Raw genomic sequence first — 19,296 nt, 5'->3', positions numbered from 1 at the left:
ACCAGAGCATGGGTAAACGTAGTGAGGCTCTCTATTCAGGTTGTGTTGCAGGTGATGTACCAGGCATAGAATGCCACTGATGGTTCTTGAGCCACTAGCAAAATTTCTGGATCAATGACAGTCTGATTTGGTGACAGGCAGCTCCTATGTGTTTTGTTTGGGGGCACCAAGTATAGACCCTCCTGTTTACTCATGCTTATTAAACAAATTATGAAATCTTTATTTGAATCTTGGTGGTTTAGTATGACGTGTTTTTTTAATTTCATGCTTTAATTATTTATTTTATGCTGACAGTATTTTTCAGTGTAAGCCACCTAGAAAATTTTGTGTTGTGAAATGACATGCAATACTGAAAATAAGTGGAGAGCATGTATAAAGTTTGTGTTAAAGGTTCCTGAAGGAAGAGGGAAGCTCTGAACAGTCTCCATTCCCAATGCAAATGGCATCGAACATTTAGCAATCCTTTATACACATCTGCTTTCAAATCCAATAAGTCTGTTAAATCAGGGTGGGGGAACAATAACCAATGTACCTCAACAACTTCAAGTTTTCATTTTTTCATGAATAAAGCATAAATCCATCCCTAATACATTTTCTAAAACCTATTCAGTTAGTCATCAGAGTACACACAAAAAGTTCAAGACAGAGTTTGTCAAAACAACTGATGGCAAAGACATCAATTTAAAGCATTCTGGCCATCAGAATACAGCATACTCTTCAAGTGACTAAGCTAACATCAGACACAAAAACTAAAAGTCCAGCATGAAATTCCCATGTGTTTTCTAAGTGCAAAGCCAGATTAGGCTACAGTATATCAACACTACACCAAAGTGATCCAAGCCGAAATATGTTGCTATTACTTAAGAAGCTTTGGCACAGTTAATGTTGGAACTGTAATTTCTTTAAAAATGGGCACATAGTTTGGATTTGGCATGGTTGGGCCTTTGTCCAGAGTTTCAATTATGGTCTGCTTCATCTCTCTGCTGGCATCTCCTCGCATTGTCAGTAAAGCTGCAATATGATCATCCCTACCAATGAAAGAAGAACAACATTAGTACAATAATAATAATAATAATAATAATAAATTTTATTTATATCCCGCCCTCCCCAGCCGAAGCCGGGCTCAGGGCGGCTAACAATAATCAAATAATCAAATAATCAAATAATCACACATTCAAAATATTCATTATAAAAATTAAAATCAAATTAGTGGCAACCGATTAAGCAATATTCTGTGCAGGTTGCCAGAGGAGGGAGTCAGGCTGCGCCCTGACCAAAGGCCTGGTGGAACAACTCTGTCTTGCAGGCCCTGCGGAAAGATGTCAGGTCCCGCAGGGCCCTAGTCTCTTGTGACAGAGCGTTCCACCAGATTGGAGCCGCAGCCGAGAAGGCCCTGGCTCTAGTTGAGGCCAGCCTAACCTCTCTGAGGCCTGGGACCTTGAGGATGTTATTATTTGCAGTACAAAAGCCATTCACGGGAATAATATTGGCAACAGGGAATTCACAGAGTAGAAATTCTACACTAAACACCTGAATACCAACTTATCTTCTAGACACTCTAAACTTTAGAGTGCTTACAGGCCAATTTTCCCAATTATCTTTTTTATGGGAATCCTTCCACAAACCATATTCAAGGCATACATTGTACAATATGGGTCCACAAGCCATCACGATGACCACTGTCTACTCAGCATATCTGCTCAGGCACACTTGGTTCCTTGCTTTCCATCTTTATGTTGTAATTACATTTCTATATTAATCTGTTTAAAGACGTTTCTGTGACTTATAGTTTCCCTCCCACTGCCTTGTTACATGGGTGGTGCTATGGTCTAAACCACAGTCGCTTGCCGACCAGAAGGTCAGCAGTTCGAATCCCCGTGACAGGGTGAGCTCCCGTTGCTTGGTCCCTGCTCCTGCCTACCTAGCAGTTCGAAAGCACATCAAAGTGCAAGTAGATAAATAGATACCGCTCCGACGGGAAGGTAAATGGCATTTCCGTGCACTGCTCTGGTTTCGCCAGAAGCAGCTTAGTCATGCTGGCCACATGACCCGGAAAAACTGCGGACAAACATCGGTTCCCTTGCCCAGTAAAGAGAGATGAGCGCCGCAACCGCAGTGTCGTTCGTGACTGGACTTAATTGTCAGGGGTCCTTTACCTTTTTACCTTTTCACAGCTGGGTGGGACAGATGTAGCAGAGGGACCATGTGCTTCTCCAGAGGAGCACAGCTGCATTATAGATGGGTTTTGCTTCAGTGCTTAGGAGCTGACTGTCACATTTATGTTTGGAAAGCAATTTTATTGTAATTTAAATTGCTTGCAGGTAAACATAGTGGGGCTATGCATTCTTTAGTAGCATGTGATGATTTGAGAAACTATTTTTGAATCATGCAGGAGTGAAGCTCCTGGTTTACTTATGTGTTCTGCTTATATGTAACTTTGCTTCTCAGGGAACTGCCAGAAGGCCCTCAGCGCTGGAACTCAGTGTCCGGGCAGAACGATGGGGGTGGAGACACTCCTTCAGGTATACTGGGCCAAGGCTGTTTAGGGCTTCAAAGGTCAGCACCAACACTTTGAATTGTGCTCAGGAACGTATTGGGAGCCAATGCAGGTCTTTCAAGACCGGTGTTATGTGGTCTTGGCAGCCGCTCTCAGTCACCAATCTAGCTGCTGCATTCTGGATTATCCTGATGCTGCCCACCCCCCACCCCCCACCCCCCACCCCCATGACATATAATTCTTATTATTCAAAAAGTGAACTCCTATTCACATGGAGGAAGCCTAAAAGGCAATTAACTTGGTCTAACTCATTCTTAATCCCTCCCCCAAAAAATCAAATTGCCCCCCTGTGGGCCATGTGCCCCACATTGGGAACCACGGCCTTAAAGTCACAAAGAACTATGGTTGCTCCACTAATCCAATCTCATCTGGTTCTATAGGGTTTTAGGACTGAGGGCACATTCCTAAACGCACATTTGCCAAGAATCTGAATGGAGAGATGGAGGAGGGCACTTGTGGAGGAGAATTGCAAGGGTGAGGATGCTCAACTTGATTCAAATAACTGCTAAGGAAGTTGCTTGCCCACAACCCCCAGCCAGGCTTGTTGTTGCTTTTGGTGTTCAGTCTAGGAGATTAAGTGACAGGGGAGGGGCATTTGCAGAAGAAAATCAGTAAGCAGAGGAAGGATAAAATGTTGCCCGCCCATCCCAACAACTACCCTGCAAATCCCTCCCCACATTAGATGCTGTGGGCTCTGCATTTTCTTCATAATGTGCAGTGTTCCCTCAAGACACCTATTTGCTAAAGCCTACTCCAAATAGCACTAAAAAGAACATATTCTTGTAATTGTATGTGTTCAGATACTGACTTTGTATGCTTACCTTTCTTGCATATGTAACTTTAAATTGTGGAATCAAGGGATTGACATAAAACTACATTTCAACAGTTTTTGTCAAGCCTAATAATAATAATAATAATAATAATAATAATAATAATTTTTATTTATGACCTTGAATGGAAGAAAGCATTGTTACAAACTTTAGAAATTACTAGTATTACCTGATATCTGGGTGTTTGCTAACTAAAGTTGAGACTTCTAGGTAAAGTAGTGATGGATCTGTCAACTTAAATACTTCTGCAATAGCTTCAATGACGTCACAAAGTCCTGCTGTTTCCTCTCCAGACCCCTATTGAACAGTATAAAATGGATAATCATTTTCGGACATCTAATCTCAAATTACCTTTAATATGCAAGGCAGAACATGAGAACAAACTGGCAGAGTAGCAGCAACACCTTGTCATGTTTCTGTTTTTATTGTTTAAAAATGTAGGCCACATTCTAGCACCTGGTAACATGTTGCTCATTTACGGTAAGAGTAAGTGTGTCTAACTGTGCTGGACTGTGGCTACAGTGTTTATTCAACTTGACATTTTCATCAAAACCACTCTAAAAACATTTCAGCAATCCTGCACATGCAGAATTATTGTATGACTAGTATATTTTACTTATGTCACAATAATTTCTAAACAAATATGTTGTTTGAAGTAGATGGGCTATCATATTCTCACTATATACTTAGTGTTCAGTCAATTTTTGAGTCCTTCTTTTTTGAGAGAGATAGAGGCCGATTCATTTATCTATTTCCACTGAGTGGCTGGTTAACTGACGCTCTTCTGTTCTCCATTCGAGTTGTCTCTGAATTTCCTGGGTGTGCACTAAGAGACACAATTGAACTGGAGATAAGATATGATGGCCCAGAAAGGCAAATGGGCGTGACTTGCCCTAACAGGTCAAATAGAGAGGCCTGGCAGACTAAGTTTGGCTTGTGGGCCAGAAGTTCCTCACTCCTAATATAAGTGGAGATTATAAATATTTATTTATTTCAACAATTAATATGCTGCTTAACATTGCAGTTTCAAAGCAGATGGATTAATGCACTAATTTTAGAATAGGTTGTGGGTATGCTAATTTATAATTATTTCTAAAAAAATATTCTTTTGACATTGTGGTTTTCTTATACTTACAGCAGTAAGTTTCTTGAACAGAAATCTGAACTGTTCTGCTTCTCTGATCATTCTTTCAGCACCTTCTCTTCTTTCTTCTGCATTCTTGAAAGTAATGCGCTTTAACATAATAGCCTTGATGTACTCTACAACAACTCTACGATGGCACTCAATAGTCATTTTCTGAAAGAAACAATCAAATTATACAACTGGCAACCAGTACGTGTTATGTTAGTCTATAAGAGGAACAAGTATTTCATTTCTGCGCTACACTCATTTGAGTAGTAAGAAATTAACACTGAATTAACACTAATCTCTTTCAGCTTCTGCCTTCTGGAAGGTATAGGGTTATAAAGGCCAGGACTCGCCGCCTGAAAAACAGTTTCTACGCTAATGCAATTCTGGTTCTAAACGCAGCATAAGGGGTCTCTGTAGTATAGTGTATTTTAAAATGGGGTTTTAGAGTTTTTAAGGGGTTTTTGAATGTTTTATGTAGTTTTATGTAGTTTTATGTAGTTTTATGTAGTTTTGTGGTAGTTTTATGTAGTTTTTATGTAGTTTTTCAATTTCATTGTTCCTCAAGGGACAATGACAATAAAGATATCGTATCGTATCATATTAGTAACACCTATTAGGGGATGGAGCTTGCTGTTAGTTTCATCTGGACTGACCCCAAAATCTGTGGCAGATAAATTGGTGAGCATGTTTATTTCCAGATGACAGCTATGTAGACTAGTAATGGGGAGAAACTGTTCAGTGGGTATGGACTAGTCTGAGAGCAGGGATGAGAAATTTCTCTCACCTTGAGGGCTGCATTCCCTCATGGGCAACTGCTCAGGAAGGCAGCGTGCCAGGAGTGGGTGGGAGTAGAAGCAAAAGAGAAGAGGAAGAGATGAGTAAACTGATGTTAGTACGTACGTAAGTAAGTAAGTAAGTAAGTAAATATCTTACAGCATGGTCAACTCAAGCAGGGCTTGCACTGGAGTCAAAAGCATCTCTCCCAAGCATGCCTGCAGCCAGCCTATCCAAGATGGATCTCTTATCTTTCTTCTCCCCATTCTTCTTCTTCCCAGCACACCTTGCTAAAAAGCACTTTTCCTGTCACCTCAAGGGCTCTCAATGGCCCTGTATTGTTTCTTAAGGGTCCTAGCTTGGGCAGGTCATTTTGCATAGGCTAGCTCAGGAATTTCTCTGCAGCTTTTATTTTTCCCTTTGAATCCCAAATAATCAAAATCCTACCATTTATTAATTTCTAGGGTTTAGATGGGGGGGGGGTTGGTCCTCCCAGATCTGTAACAAAATCCAGGCTTCTTCCAAAGCTGGTAACCATGGTTTGCCAGTTTTCTAAACTGGGGAACTACAGCTAATTATAATAATTTATAATAATTTATTATTTACACCCCGCCCATCTGGCTGGGTTTCCGCAGCCACTCTGGGCGGCTTCCAACAGAATATTAAAATACAATAACCTATTAAACATTAAAAGCTTCCCTAAACAGGGCTGCCTTCAGATGTCTTCTAAATGTCAGGGATAGGAGGCTGTGTATGTGGTCAAATGGATCATTAATATCTCACACAAACCAGACCAGTCAGCTACTTTGCAATAGTTCTCAGAAAGAGAAACTCATTGAAGAATGCAAATTTCAGGAGGAAAATTCATTGGAGTTTCAGAACTTTGAAACTGCCAAAAACATTTGTTTGTTCTGTAAGGTATTTCAGTTTGTACAGGTAGTACTTGTTAAAGAGGAAAATAAATCTGAATAGCATGAGTGGAATGGATCATAGGAATTAACTTTGCATATCCTGCTCATTTACAGACAAGAGATCTTACATTACTACAGAAACAGGTTATTAAGGTATTTTTCATAGTATCTTGCTTTTTATTACTTTACTGTAACTGAATTCAAAGTCAAAATAATAATAAATGCTCAGGAATGGCAAAGCAGTATTTCACCCCATTAGGCTACACTATTTAAGTACCCATCTTAGATAAAACTTTGCAAATTCTGTACCTTCTTACAGGGCTTCTTTATTCTTGCAAAATCATTGAAATAATCCTCCACCGTTACACAAATTGTATCTACTGCATTGGATCCTGCCAGCCATTTCCTTGTCATCAGTTCACTGAGATGCGGCTAAAAGAAAAGTGGTGCAAACAAAGGGAAAATTAGATCAAATCACTTTTGGACAACATCCTTCAACTTTAGATCTATCATTGCACATCCCAGCGCTGTTCTAGAAAACTTGAATGTGTTAATGTTTTACCTATTAAGTAGCTGCAAAGATGGATCTCAGCAGCCACATCTGGGCATTTCTGTCTGTTTGCTACTCTAGATAGACACAGATACTATTCAACAATTTTAAAAAGAGGATGCCAAATGAAATAAAAGTTAACCTCTAAATCCATGAAGACTTCATCAAGCAGGCTTGCACATCCTTCCTTGGCGACATCATCCAGAACTGCATCAATGCATGCATGACTGCTTGTCATAAGCTCTTCCATCACAGGAGTTAAGTATTTCTTTTTCAAACTGATGATAGATTCCCTTTGACAAACAAGACAAGATCCTTCAGCATCCCAATAGGGTGCATACAAGAGCCAGTTCAACCAATCAGTTAAGGTAACATGTTGTGATGTCATAAGAGGCTACAACAAAGTCCTGATAACTTAAATACAATTGCTTGGGAATTAATAATAGTTCCTCTTGCCCGATATTACCAATTGAGAAAAATGACTGTGCAAACACACCTTGAGTGACATACACGTTTGGAGAACCAATAACTGGCTTAGGCTAGTGGTTTCCAAAATGTGTTACATGGAACCTCAAGATTCCTTGGACACTGACTGATGGCTCCTTACCAAGAAAACAAGTAACAGTGGGCAGATGTCTTTGCCTACCACCAGCAATCCTTCCCCTGCAATTTGAAGGTATATGAAGTCCATTCTAGAGCAGTGCTTCTCAGAACTTTTGCTATGACTGAACCCTTCACTTTAAACAAAACTTCACTGGAACCCATGAAATAAAATATTTTAAAATGGGGGAAGGAGTTGATTATTAGGAGAGCGAAGAAAGGACAGCCAGCCAGAGCAGCAACTTTTTTAAAAAAAACTTTAACAAAATGTTCCTGTCAAACCTCCATTCTCTCATTTTGCTTGTCATCCTTAAAGCTTCCACTCTTATCAGAGTGTTTTCTTATCTCTTCTCAGCTATAAAGGAGCAGCATCCTTAACCCTTGCTGCTCCTATGGAATCTTTTTTTATTGGATTGGAAATTTGGCCTAGTTGTAGACCTCATCCGATAAGATCATCCATGCCAAGTTTCAAATTATTAGCTCAACAACTGCCATTTTTATAAACTACATTTTTTTCAAGGTTATAGTGGTGGGATGTTGTTTTTGCTACTTGCCCTAACTATGGAGCACCCCCATAAAATAAGATATAGAGTACGTTCTTCTTATATGGCACAGGCCCAACTTCCTTCCAGCTTTACAGTTTGCATGGCAGATGTAAGTAACAGTGAATCAGATGCCGGCTCAACCATCTAGTCATAACCTGCCACCATGCTTCAGACAGGCTATCCCTTTTTTAGTGTATAAAGAGCCAAATAAGTTTATTCATTTATACTTTAATCTTTCTGCATAAAGAAAACAAAACTAAAACTGCAAAGATCTGAATAAAGAGCTGCAAACTTCAGGGACCCGGGAAGAGTTTTATTTTTATCATGTAGACCAGCTAATAGTTGGATCTTTCCTATTCAAGATCTACCTCACTGAAACATGCACACTACATCTTCAAGAGCTGTCCTCAAATAGAAATAGTATGTCTCTTTTTTAAAGCAGCAAAACTGCATTTGCCACACAAATCATAGCGCAACCTCAGCGCAGAACTTACTTAAAGGTCTGGCAATTGTTGATGATGGCAACCATGTACTGAACATAGCACAGATGGTACTGACGATTTCTTAGATGCTCTTCTTTATATAAATTTGCTTCCTCTTTGTACCTGTGCAAGGGAGAATGGGGCAAAACCCAAGAATGGAAAAAGAGAAACAATTGAGCTCCTGGCCTGCAGAAGGGGAGTACCGCCACCAAGTACAATGAACCACCAAGTATTTGTTTATTTCAATATTTGTATACAGCCTTTCAAGGGGGAAAATTGCCCAAGGCAGCTCACATAAAACAAAGCATACAGCAACCATTTAACAAATATATAAAACAATTACACCAATACGGCAGCTGATAAAAATAAGAGCGCCAAGCACACACCATCTTAATTAAACTGGACTGAAATAAAAATGCCTTAAGGTCTATTTTAAAAACAGGTTTAAAAACTATTAGAGGCCCCCCCATATATCTATCTATCTATCTATCTATCTATCTATCTATCTATCTATATCTCTAGTGTGGAATTCCACAGAACTGGACCCACTACAAAAAGGCCCCTATCTCTAGTGCCTGCTAATTTGGAATGAAGTAAAAAAAAAAAAAAAGTAACCTGATAGATCTTGAAGTCAGGCAGAGTAGCAGAGCTTCTGAAGCTAATCTTTTAGGTCTGGACAGGCCAATATGGGTGCGTGCAGTCCATCAAATAATCTGGTCTTAAACCATTTGGGCCTTTAGTGTCATCATCAGCACTTTAAAATTTGGTTTAGAGACACCAAGGGCTGCTTTGCACATCATACCAGGTCTAACCATTGCTTAGCAAGACTTCATTAGTGCTCCTGGAAAGCAGCTCACAGCTGCTTTGCTCTTTCCTGGTTCTCTTTGCTTCTGTTCTGCACTGAAGTCAGTCAAGGTTTGGCTCAGTGTGTTGTCTGAGCCTTGGTTGCAGCTTGTGCTTAATGGGGGAGTTTACCTGCTTGATGCCCTGGTTCAGACATCATGCTAAACCAAAGCTTAGCCAGGCTCAGCATGTTGTAGCCGTAAAAAGGACAAGGGAGCAGCAAAGCAGTTGTGAGTTCCTCTCTGGGAAACTCTTAGCATGAGCTGTGAGCTGCTCAATGACCGTGTGCTGCTAAATAATTTGTATCAGGAAGCACCCTGTGACCAAAGCACATAGGAATGGTACAAAGCTTTCATTTTTGGTCACAAGGGGGAGCAGGAAGCTAAACACTACTTTCCTCATGTCTTACTTTTAAGGAACAGCGTAGCTGAGGGGGACAACAGGCAGGGGGTTCTAGTTGCTAGGTAGTATATGTGCAGAGAAAACATCCCTCCTAAGTAATAGAGAAACAGTGACTGAAAGCTAACATTTAATTTTACCTGCTGAGGAATGAACTCATTTGTTGAAGGCACAAATAGAGTACCTTTATTTTCAAATCTTCACTTATCTGTGTAGCTACTTGAAGATTCTGTTCAAACATCTAAAAACACAAACCAATAAGGCAATATTGCAGTTAATAAGAATGCAGCAGCCTGCTAGTAACCCTGCTCCTTTTGCAGACTGAAGCCATGAGGCAAATTCTATGAACTTATGCCCATAGAACAACACATTTTGCCCCAAGCCCCAGTCATGGCACTGTACAACGAGCACATCTATTAACTTGTCATGGGCATTTTGAAGATGCCACATAGATGTCAGCCATAGCCCTACACTTTTGTTGCTACACTAGAGTTTATGTGGTGGCAGAGCAGATCCAAAATGTACAAGTCCAATGTGACCAAATGTAGTGGTGCACCCTGGGAAGGGAGTCCATGCCTTTAAATAATTAAGTGCCAAATTACAGGTTTTAATAATATTTCAACCGCACTTGTTTAATGTTTACCCAGAAGTAACTTCCACTGTGTTCAATGGGGCTTGCTCATTGTAAAGTGTGCATAGGATTGCAGCTTTAAGTGGCCAACTGAAATAAATTTAATCTACAAAACAAACACAAAGCAGAATAGCATGCACTCATCAATCATTTTATTCATTTCTCCATTTTCAGAGCTTTGCCCCTTCCTCCTGCCCCAATCAGTATACTGAAGCCAATTGCTTATACCTGGAACACAATAGCAGGGAGTGTAGTCTGATAGTATCCATCTTGATCTGCTTCTGGCTCATTTTCTTTTAGCCAGTCTTTTTTATCTGTCTCCAGTGCTTTTCGTAGCCAGCCAATGATGTTGGACTACAGGAAGATTAAAATTCAAAAGAAAGGCAAATATATTGAATCTGGATACTAAATTAAAATGGCCCATGCACTTCACTAAAGCCCATGAAGCAGAACTCAGTTTTGCCTGCCGCCACTCAACCCATATTAGGTAAGTTTCTAGTGGAATGAAGATTGTTTGCCAAGGACACAAATTGCAAGTTGTACAACGGATTTGCAAACATGCATGGTAAAATCTGAATGGTGCAGGGCTGGGGTGAGAGAACAGCCAAGGAAGAATAACGAATATTCCAACCCCATATGAAGGAGTGATCAAAATTACTGTTATTGCTTACTGTAAGAGTTGACATATATGTGCTAAGAAGCTCATCCACCACTTCCTGAGAAAGCAATGGCTGCAGGGTATTCACATCCACCTCTGGTGCAAGTTCTGGATTTCCCATCATCTCTATGCTGAATTGGAGAGAACAGACAGAATCCATGTGCAACTGCAATAAATTATTATTATCCCCCCCGCCCCCCAGTTAGATGCCTAACATAGAAATCTTCATGTCGCTGCAAAGTTTTTATTCTGGCAAGATTCTGGCAACTCTCTTTCCTCATGGGTAATAATCAAGGAGTAGAATCTATAGAACATGTCCTTCTGTTTTATAAATTTTATGCTGGAATTGGGCAGCACATTCACTGACCTAACTACTGGAAAAGCCAGTTCAATTTTATATTAAATATCAGATAGAAGATAAAACCCGAAATTTCTGTCAGTGTCGGTAAGAAGAAGAGAACTCATCTGAAACTGGAAGGACCATCTTCAGGAACTAACTAAGGATTACTGTAGCTCAACATAATCGTTTTCATGTTTCACTTTTGAATCTGTTTTGCTCAGTTATTCTGGCGTACTTTTGATCTGCTCATTGTAATTAATTGATTGATTAGTATTGGGCTATATGGACCAGAGTTTCATCCTGCTATAAAAAGGCTTAATGTATAATAATAGCTTGTGGCTCAGCAGTATATACAAATATAATCCACCTTTCCACCTCTGTATGCATCTATCTAAAACCATGTGTTCTTTCATTTATCTTTACTTGCTACTACACCCAAAAGACAGCACCCTTACCTTTTGTAAGTATTTAAAACCCATGTCAAAAGGCTAACAATTTCATTTGCTTCCAGATCTTCAGAAGCCAGGTCCTGCATGCGTAAAGACAGTGCCTGATGGTACATGCTTAGTAATCTTTTGAAAATTTCATAGTGTGGGGGGAAACATTGATCCAAAAGGTTCTTAGCCACCAGCAGATCATCAAGGACATATTTGCGAATTATTTCCAGATGACGGACAAGCCACATTTTGTCAGATTCCCGGGTGTCTGCTTGAGTGCCTTCAATCCTGGTGGTGACTGTTCGATCCAATACATTGAACATCTTCTCCTTCCATTTTTTAGGTCTGCCAGGGGGGATAAATCCAGTTTGCTTTTTCCTGTCTAGCATGCGTCTGTCTATTTTCTCTTCCCTCTCAATTATTCTGACAACTGAAACCAGCAAGGTGGGATCTCGGCGGACAGTGACTAGAGACCTCTGAATGACCATCCAGAGTTGCTTGGCCAGCTCTTCAGAAAGTTTTTGCATATCTCCAAAATAGTTGTCAATGAGGTTCATATCACGGGTGTTCTTGCTGTCCATACGATATTGTTCATACATCAGATCATCTCGCGAGCACTCCAAGTCCATTAGCTTTCGGTGGGCTTGCAGTAATTCCCCCTGATCAATCAAGTCTTGTGTCTCCTGTACTATCTCTGGCACTGAAAAGCAAAATCAGAAAGAAATGTAATCACATTATGTCACACAAACCTGGTTTCAGAACTATAAAGGTCCAGTCGTGACCGACTCTGGGGTTGCGGCGCTCCTCTCGCTTTATTGGCCGAGGGAGCCGGCGTACAGCTTCCGGGTCATGTGGCCAGCATGACTAAGCTGCTTTTGGTGAACCAGAGCAGCACACGGAAACGCCGTTTACCTTCCCGCCAGAGCGGTACCTATTTATCTACTTGCACTTTGACGTGCTTTCGAACTGCTAGGTTGGCAGGAGCAGGGACCGAGCAACGGGAGCTCACCCCGTGGCGGGGATTCGAACTGCTGACCTTCTGATCGGCAAATCCTAGGCTCTGTGGTTTAACCCACAGCGCCACCCACGTCCATAGCTGCATGAAAAATGGTAGGTTCAAGCAGATTTTAATGGTACCTCTGAAAATGCCACTATAGCATTACATTTCTATTCTACCCACAGAGTGAGGCCACTCACTGTAGACTCATACCTGAGAAGATATTTTTGAGGTTCTCTACAGCAGCTGCTAATTGGCTGTGCTGAACTACAGCATCTTTAACATCCTTGAGGCTTTCTATGGTGTTTATACTTTGCCGCCAGTCTTTATTGACATCAATCAAAGAACGCTGAATATCTTTTACATCATTCAGTGCATTGTGCAGTTGGCTTAAGCCAGTTCGGACGCCATCTAGCTGTGACTGGATTGCTGCCTGAAAAGAAAAACTTAAAATTAAATTACTACATTAGTTAAGAACCTATCTGTTGTGGGATGAAGGAAACACAGATAGTGACATACAAGGGAGCCAACGTGAATGAACTAATTTTAAAATAGTTAGAAGTAGAGAAGGGAGTGGGGGAATACCAAATTCCATAGTGGTAGTTTTGGTTCGTTTGCTATTCCAAAAACAAAAAAGGACCTGTGAAATCTTAAAGAATAATATATTTGGAAGATAAGGTATCAAGAACTAGAGCCCCAAAGCATCTGATGAAGTGGGCTCTGGTTGATGAAACATTAGGCCTCAATACACTTCTTTAGCTGCAATCCTTTATTGTACCCAATAACCTGCGAGTAAGCTCTGTGGAACTCAGTGGGACTTACTTCTGAGTAGACATTATAGGATTGTGTGGTTAAGTCATTAAGTGCCACAGGAGTGTTGCTTTCCTCCAATGGTAAATCAGATGTTCCTCACTTCAGAAATTAAGATCAGCACAGTGAAGGGGAAAAGAGGGGGCACTATAGTTCTAGCACTATAGTTCTACACATAAAGACTTTACAAAGATAACCTAGACTATTACATCCTCAGCTGCAATACAGGGTTAGGACTGAGGTTTCATACCTTCAGTCTAGCTTCCACTGAAGCCTTCTTCCGCGCTTCCCTCCGGCGATATTGTTCCACTTTATCCAGCTGATCTGGCCGCTGCAGCATCCCGGCAACTCTCTGCACAGCTGTTGCAACTGCCTCTCGGCCAGTCTCCTCCATCGTGGAGCAAAGTCTTAAAAGGAAGATGTGTTTCTATATTAAGGGACACTAAAGAAACAGGGCAATTAAATATTTAGAGACTTTACACATCTTTTATAAAAAGCAAAGGACCCAACACAGTTGCCAGTGACAAAGACAAGTTAAGCAAATAAGAACACATGAACCTTGACAGCTGCACAGTACCGTATTTTTCGCCCTATAGGACGCACCTAGTTTTTTTTGGGGGGGGGAATAAAGAAAAAAAATTATTTCCCCCCCAGGCATGGGGCTGGCGCGGGGGAAGCCCGAGCTTCCCCCGACCCCAGAACAGCCTGCTATCCACAAGCCTAGGGAGCCGAGCCGCTCTCCCCAGGCTTGTGGACAGCTGTGCGAAGCCCAAGGCTTCAGAATGCAGGCAGCTCTGCGTGACCCTCCGGAACCCGGCGCGGCTTAGCGCTGGGTTCCGGAGGGTCGCGCAGAGCTGCGCGGACCCCGGGAGGGCAGGCAGCTCTGCACGACCTTCCGGAGCCCGGAGGGTTGCGCAGAGCTTCCTGAAGCCTGGAGAGCGAGAGCCTCTCGCTCTCCAGGCTTCAGCGAAAGCCTGTATTTGCCCCATAGGACGCACCCACATTTCCCCTTCATTTTTGGAGGGGAAAAAGTGCGTCCTATAGGGCAAAAAATACGGTAAATGCTTGCAACACAACAGTGAAAGAGACAGGCAATTTAATTGCTCCATTTTATACCTACTTCTTCATCTTCACAGGCTCATACTGACAGAATTTTTTTTCTGATATCAGATAAGCCATGTGAGGTTGAGTATCCATTCACTGTGGGTTTCCTGATTGATAACTTTGGAACTCCCCAACGTGGCCATCAGATTCTGCTGGACTACAATTCCCAGCATTCCCTGCTGCAAGCACACACTGCTCAGCATCCTGGGAAGTGCAGTCCAGCCAGGGCTGGGGTATGTGTGTGTCTACACTCACACAATAGCAAACAGCCACTGCCAGAGACAGAGCCTGCACAGGGCAGCAGGACTCTCAGCACAGCATGCATGAAAGCTCGTGAGGAGGGGAGGGGAAAAGCCCAATTCAGGGGGCAAGGAGGATTGATGACCACAAAACAACTTGGAAGGACATCAGAATGGAGGGAAAGTCAAAAGAGTAAGAAAGCAAACTAATGCTTAACATACTGAAATTTACAAGCTTAAGCACATTTGACTCTACATAAAATCAGGCTGTAATGATTTCAAATGCTTCAAAAGTGGCAGTACCTGCATTCCTGTTGTTCTGATGTAATAATATATTTAATAGTAATATATTTCTTTCTAGCATACAAAATAATTTTACTGTATGGGATTTCAGCAGTTTGATGTCTTGTTATTATAATACTAAAAATGGGGGTAATAAGCAATATTAAAATGCTTCAAAATCTTTGTGTAGTATGAAAAAAGACAGACAACACAGCACATCTGCAGTTGGGGCAAGGAGGAATAAGCCTAGCTTCTTCCCAGCTTCACAACTGAAATGACAGGTGCGCATGCCAGCAAATAAACACCCAGCGAAGGCATCAGCTGCCCACCCATGCTTCAGATGAACTATACACCTTTTTTCTTTCACATGAAGCCTATCATACATTTTATAAACATTATAAAAATGTTAGCATGTGCAACATTTCACTCCTAAAAGATGAACTGGTGAAGCCATGGTAGGTAGAGAAGGTAATTAATACTTTTCTGCATAGCCAAATTCTCCCCACACCATGTACTGCTCATTCCTCTCTCATGCTCTATGAAATGCACTTAAACCTGCATGGCTTGTTCAAACTTGCAGGAGTGTTTTTTTCCAGAGCTCAGGTCTACAACATAAATATACTACATTCAATCCAGAATGGCCCCACTACTCTCAGACTGTTGTGCCTGTTTTCACCAAAGATACACTACCTTCATTGTATCTTGGGTTTTCCCCGCAGGAGAGGACATACTACGCAGACAACAGGGGAATAAAGCAGACAGCAGAAATTGACTGCAGCCTGCTTCCCACATGAAGCGTTTCATATATGGATTTACTACTTCTGTGTAGAAATTGGATAGCATCATGTAGTGTGTAGACCATTTTGCTGTGAGCACGCATACAGCACCACAGGCAGCAAAGTAAAACCTCTTTTTCTCCTGTGGGTGTTACACACAGCTTCCTTTTTTAAAAAAGTGGTAAGTCATTAGTAACTATGCATGTCCTATATATGATAGTATGGTTGCAGGTGGAGCTGTGGTGTAAACCACTGAGTCACTTTATTTTGCCGATCAGAAGGTCGGTGGTTCAAATCTGCACAAAGGGGTGAGCTCCCATTGCTCTGCCCCAGCTCCTGCCAACCTAGCAGTTTGAATAATAATAATTTATTTACACCCCACCCATCTGGCTGGGTTTCCCCAGCCACTCTGGGCGGCTTCCAACAAAATATTAAATATTAAAATACAACAGTCTGTCAAACATTAAAAGCTTCCCTAAACAGGGCTGCCTTCAGATGTCTTCTAAAAGTCTGGTAGTTGTTTTTCTCTTTGACATCTGGTGGGAGGGCGTTCCACAGGGCGGGTGCCACTACCAAGAAGGCCCTCTGCTTGGTTCCCTGTAACTTGGCTTCTCGCAGCGAGGGAACCGCCAGAAGGCCCTCAGCGCTGGACCTCAGTGTCCGGACAGAAAGCACACCAGTGCAAGTAGATAAATAGGTACTGCTGCAGCGGGAAAGTAAACAGCATTTCCGTATGCTTTGGTTTCTCTCAGTGCTCATTGTGCCAGAAATGGTTTAGTCATGCTGGCCACATGACCTAGAAAGTTGTCTGTGGACAAACACCAACTCCCTCGGCCTAAAACTAGATGAGTGCCCATAGTTGCCTTTGGCTGGACTTAACCGTCCAGCGGTCCTTTAAATTTTTTTCAACTTTTAGGTAAAGGTAAAGGGACCCCTGACCATTAGGTCCAGTCATGGCCAACTCTGGGGTTGCGGTGCTCATCTTTCTTTATTGGCCGAGGGAGTCGGTGTACAGCTTCCGGGTCATGTGGCCAGCATGACTAAGCCGCTTCTGGCGAACCAGCGCAGCGCACGGAAACGCCATTTACCTTCCCGGCAGAGTAGTACCTATTTATCTACTTGCACTTTGACGTGCTTTCAAACTGCTAGGTTGGCAGGAGCAGGGACCGAGCAACAGGTGCTCACCCCGTCGCGGGGATTCAAACCGCCAACCTTCTGATCAGCAAGTCCTAGGCTCTGTGGTTTAACCCACAGCGCCACCCGCGTCCCTTTACCTACATATAATAAAGCCCTACATTGTAAAATATTGGTATTCATTTTATTTAAAATTATATACTGCTTGATTGTAGAAAAATCTTCTACAAAAAAGAGAAAAATAAAATCGCTTTAAAAATTCACAACCATTATTGAGAAAACATACCAAAAAGTGAAAACCCCAATAACGCTCATACAAACTTTATAAACATCTGAGTAAGGCTTGTCTAAAAAAGAACTGCAATAAAAAAATTCCTTCCAGTAGCACCTTAAAGACCAACTAAGTTAGTTCTTGGTATGAGCTTTCGTGTGCATGCACACTTCTTCAGATACACTGAAACAGAAGTCCCCAGACCCTTCTATATAGTGAGAAGGTGGGGAGGGGTATTACTCAGAAGGGTGGTGGGAATGGGTGATTGGCAGATAGCTGTGATGAGCCTCCTTTGCAGGGAGTTGCAAAGTGTCAGTGCTGCTTGCTTCCCTACATTATCTAGCAGCTAAGAGACAAAACACATACACACCACCAAGGGGGGAACCACCCCCCTTTGACAAACCTGGAATAGAATTGCCTAAAAATTATTCACCTGCTGCATGCATGTAAGGTGTTTTCCCACCCAGACTGTTACAACCCTAGATATATGAGGATATATACTTGTATCAGCTTGCTTTGTTTATGCTTTCTTCTATAGAACAAAACCAGACAATTGTATGGAGTTTCACTGAACAGTGCAGCTTCAAGTTATCAGTCCATCTTTTATCTGGATTCCAAATTTGCATTTATTTTTTCCACCAAGAAAGTATATGGGCATAATTTACATTGGCACAATTATTTCAAATGCGTTTTCTTTCTTCTCCCACTTGGTTTTAATTTACCTATGCGTTGGGGGGTTTTTTAGTCTGTTTGTTTGGTTTGAAGTATGATTATTTTAAATGCATTTTCTCCCACCCCCTCCACCCACTTGGCTGCAATAGTATATACTGTATATACTGTTGGTCTGTTTGGTTGGTTTGCGAGGCGCTTGGGGTTGGCGTGGGCAAGACTAAGGAATTCTTAATAATAATAATAGCAGCCGTCCGTTCCCCGCAAAACGCCGGAACTCGAAACTAGCCCACCTACCAGTTATTCCCGAGAGGAGCTGCGCCTTCCTCTTCCTCAGGACCGGAGGCGGGCGGGCGGGCGAGCACGTCCCTCTCACCTGGGCAGATGCAGCTGCTTCTATCTTCCCGGAAGCTTCTGACAGACAGGCTTGAAGTGCGCCTGCGCCACATTGCATCAACACTATATAAGCCCCGCCCCCGACAGGACTAAGGCGCGCAACACGCGTGCGCAGTGTCGGCCGGCTCGCGGGGCCCCTGCGAACTGCGCGTGCGCACAAGGTTAACCGCGACCGTTGCTAAAGGCTTCTTTTTTCATTTTTTTAAAAAATAATATTTATTCAAATTTTAAAGGTTACAAAGAGAGACAAAAAAAGAAGACAAAGCAATACATCCAAGAAAAAGTAAAAAAGCAAAAACAGATAAAAAAATAAAAAATAAAAATACATACAATCAAAAAGAAAAAGAAACAAGTCAAACCTTTACATATTTTTCTTTCTTTAACTTATTTCCTTGACCTCCTCACACTTCCCCTCTTTGTATTCTAGTTCAGATAGGTCTTTCAGCAAATACTTTCAGCAAATACTTTCAGCAAAAATCTTTGTTTTTATCCTAATAATCCATCTTAGTATACTATAATTTTTCATTCTCTCTTTCACCAATTGTCCATCCATTTTTACTTTATTTAATCTTATTTCTCATTAAAACAAATATATTTGAACTTATTCTCTTAAAACGTTTCCCCTAGGGTCATGAAGATTTCGTTCCACGATTTTCCCATCTCTCATTAAAAAAAATATTATTTTTTTAAAAAAATATATAAAAAAAAAAGGCTTCTTTTTTCAGCCGTTGGCCCCGCCTTCCTTCTTTCAGGTGTCAGTTAAAAAAAGAGAAAGGCGTGGCGGGGGTGGAATGAGGCGCCCAAAATAAGAATAAATTTGCTCCACCCTGATTCCTTTGGGGCAGTAAGCAGCAAGTGCTGCCACCTGCAAGGCTCCGAGCCGAGCTTCACTTCAAGGAAAGGAATGCTCGTTGGTCCCAGTAAAACAC

At 41.7% G+C, this 19,296-nt stretch overlaps 1 protein-coding gene across 3 annotated transcripts; it reads right to left on the bottom strand.

Annotated features, from left to right (window-relative positions):
• Nucleotides 1-535: 535 nt before the first annotated feature.
• EXOC3 (exocyst complex component 3) lies at nt 536-18,402 on the bottom strand. Of its 3 annotated transcripts, none has more exons than XM_081836284.1 (13): nt 18,269-18,402; nt 13,747-13,938; nt 12,900-13,119; nt 11,708-12,389; nt 10,926-11,043; nt 10,483-10,608; nt 9,764-9,864; nt 8,394-8,504; nt 6,897-7,047; nt 6,514-6,636; nt 4,523-4,684; nt 3,557-3,684; nt 536-1,028 (listed from the first exon to the last, which is right to left on the bottom strand). In XM_081836284.1, the coding sequence occupies exons 2-13, from the start codon at nt 13,888-13,890 to the stop codon at nt 857-859; spliced, it is 2,238 nt and encodes a 745-aa protein (XP_081692410.1). In that variant the 5' UTR covers nt 13,891-13,938; nt 18,269-18,402; the 3' UTR covers nt 536-856. The 3 variants fall into 3 exon arrangements, with proteins under 3 accessions (XP_081692410.1, XP_081692412.1, XP_081692411.1); XM_081836286.1 differs by having other exon boundaries at nt 13,747-13,903; nt 18,269-18,373; XM_081836285.1 differs by having other exon boundaries at nt 18,348-18,370.
• Between the last annotated feature and the right edge of the window lie 894 nt (nt 18,403-19,296).

The sequence above is a fragment of the Podarcis erhardii genome, assembly GCF_964252035.2.
Source record: "Podarcis erhardii genome assembly, chromosome: 13".
Lineage (NCBI taxonomy): Eukaryota > Metazoa > Chordata > Lepidosauria > Squamata > Lacertidae > Podarcis > Podarcis erhardii.
This window is presented reverse-complemented; position numbering and strand designations above follow the sequence as displayed.

What these genes read in the sequence shown, in the direction of transcription:
- EXOC3 (XM_081836284.1), bottom strand. Translation starts at nt 13,890, where the DNA reads ATGGAGGAGACTGGCCGAGAGGCAGTTGCAACAGCTGTGCAGAGAGTT. An exon ending in AACAATTGCCAGACCTTTAA is followed by an intron (nt 7,048 to 8,393) that starts GTAAGTTCTGCG and finishes TGTTTGTCAAAG; the next exon opens with GGAATCTATCATCAGTTTGA. An exon ending in AGCAAACACCCAGATATCAG is followed by an intron (nt 1,029 to 3,556) that starts GTAATACTAGTA and finishes TTTCATTGGTAG; the next exon opens with GGATGATCATATTGCAGCTT.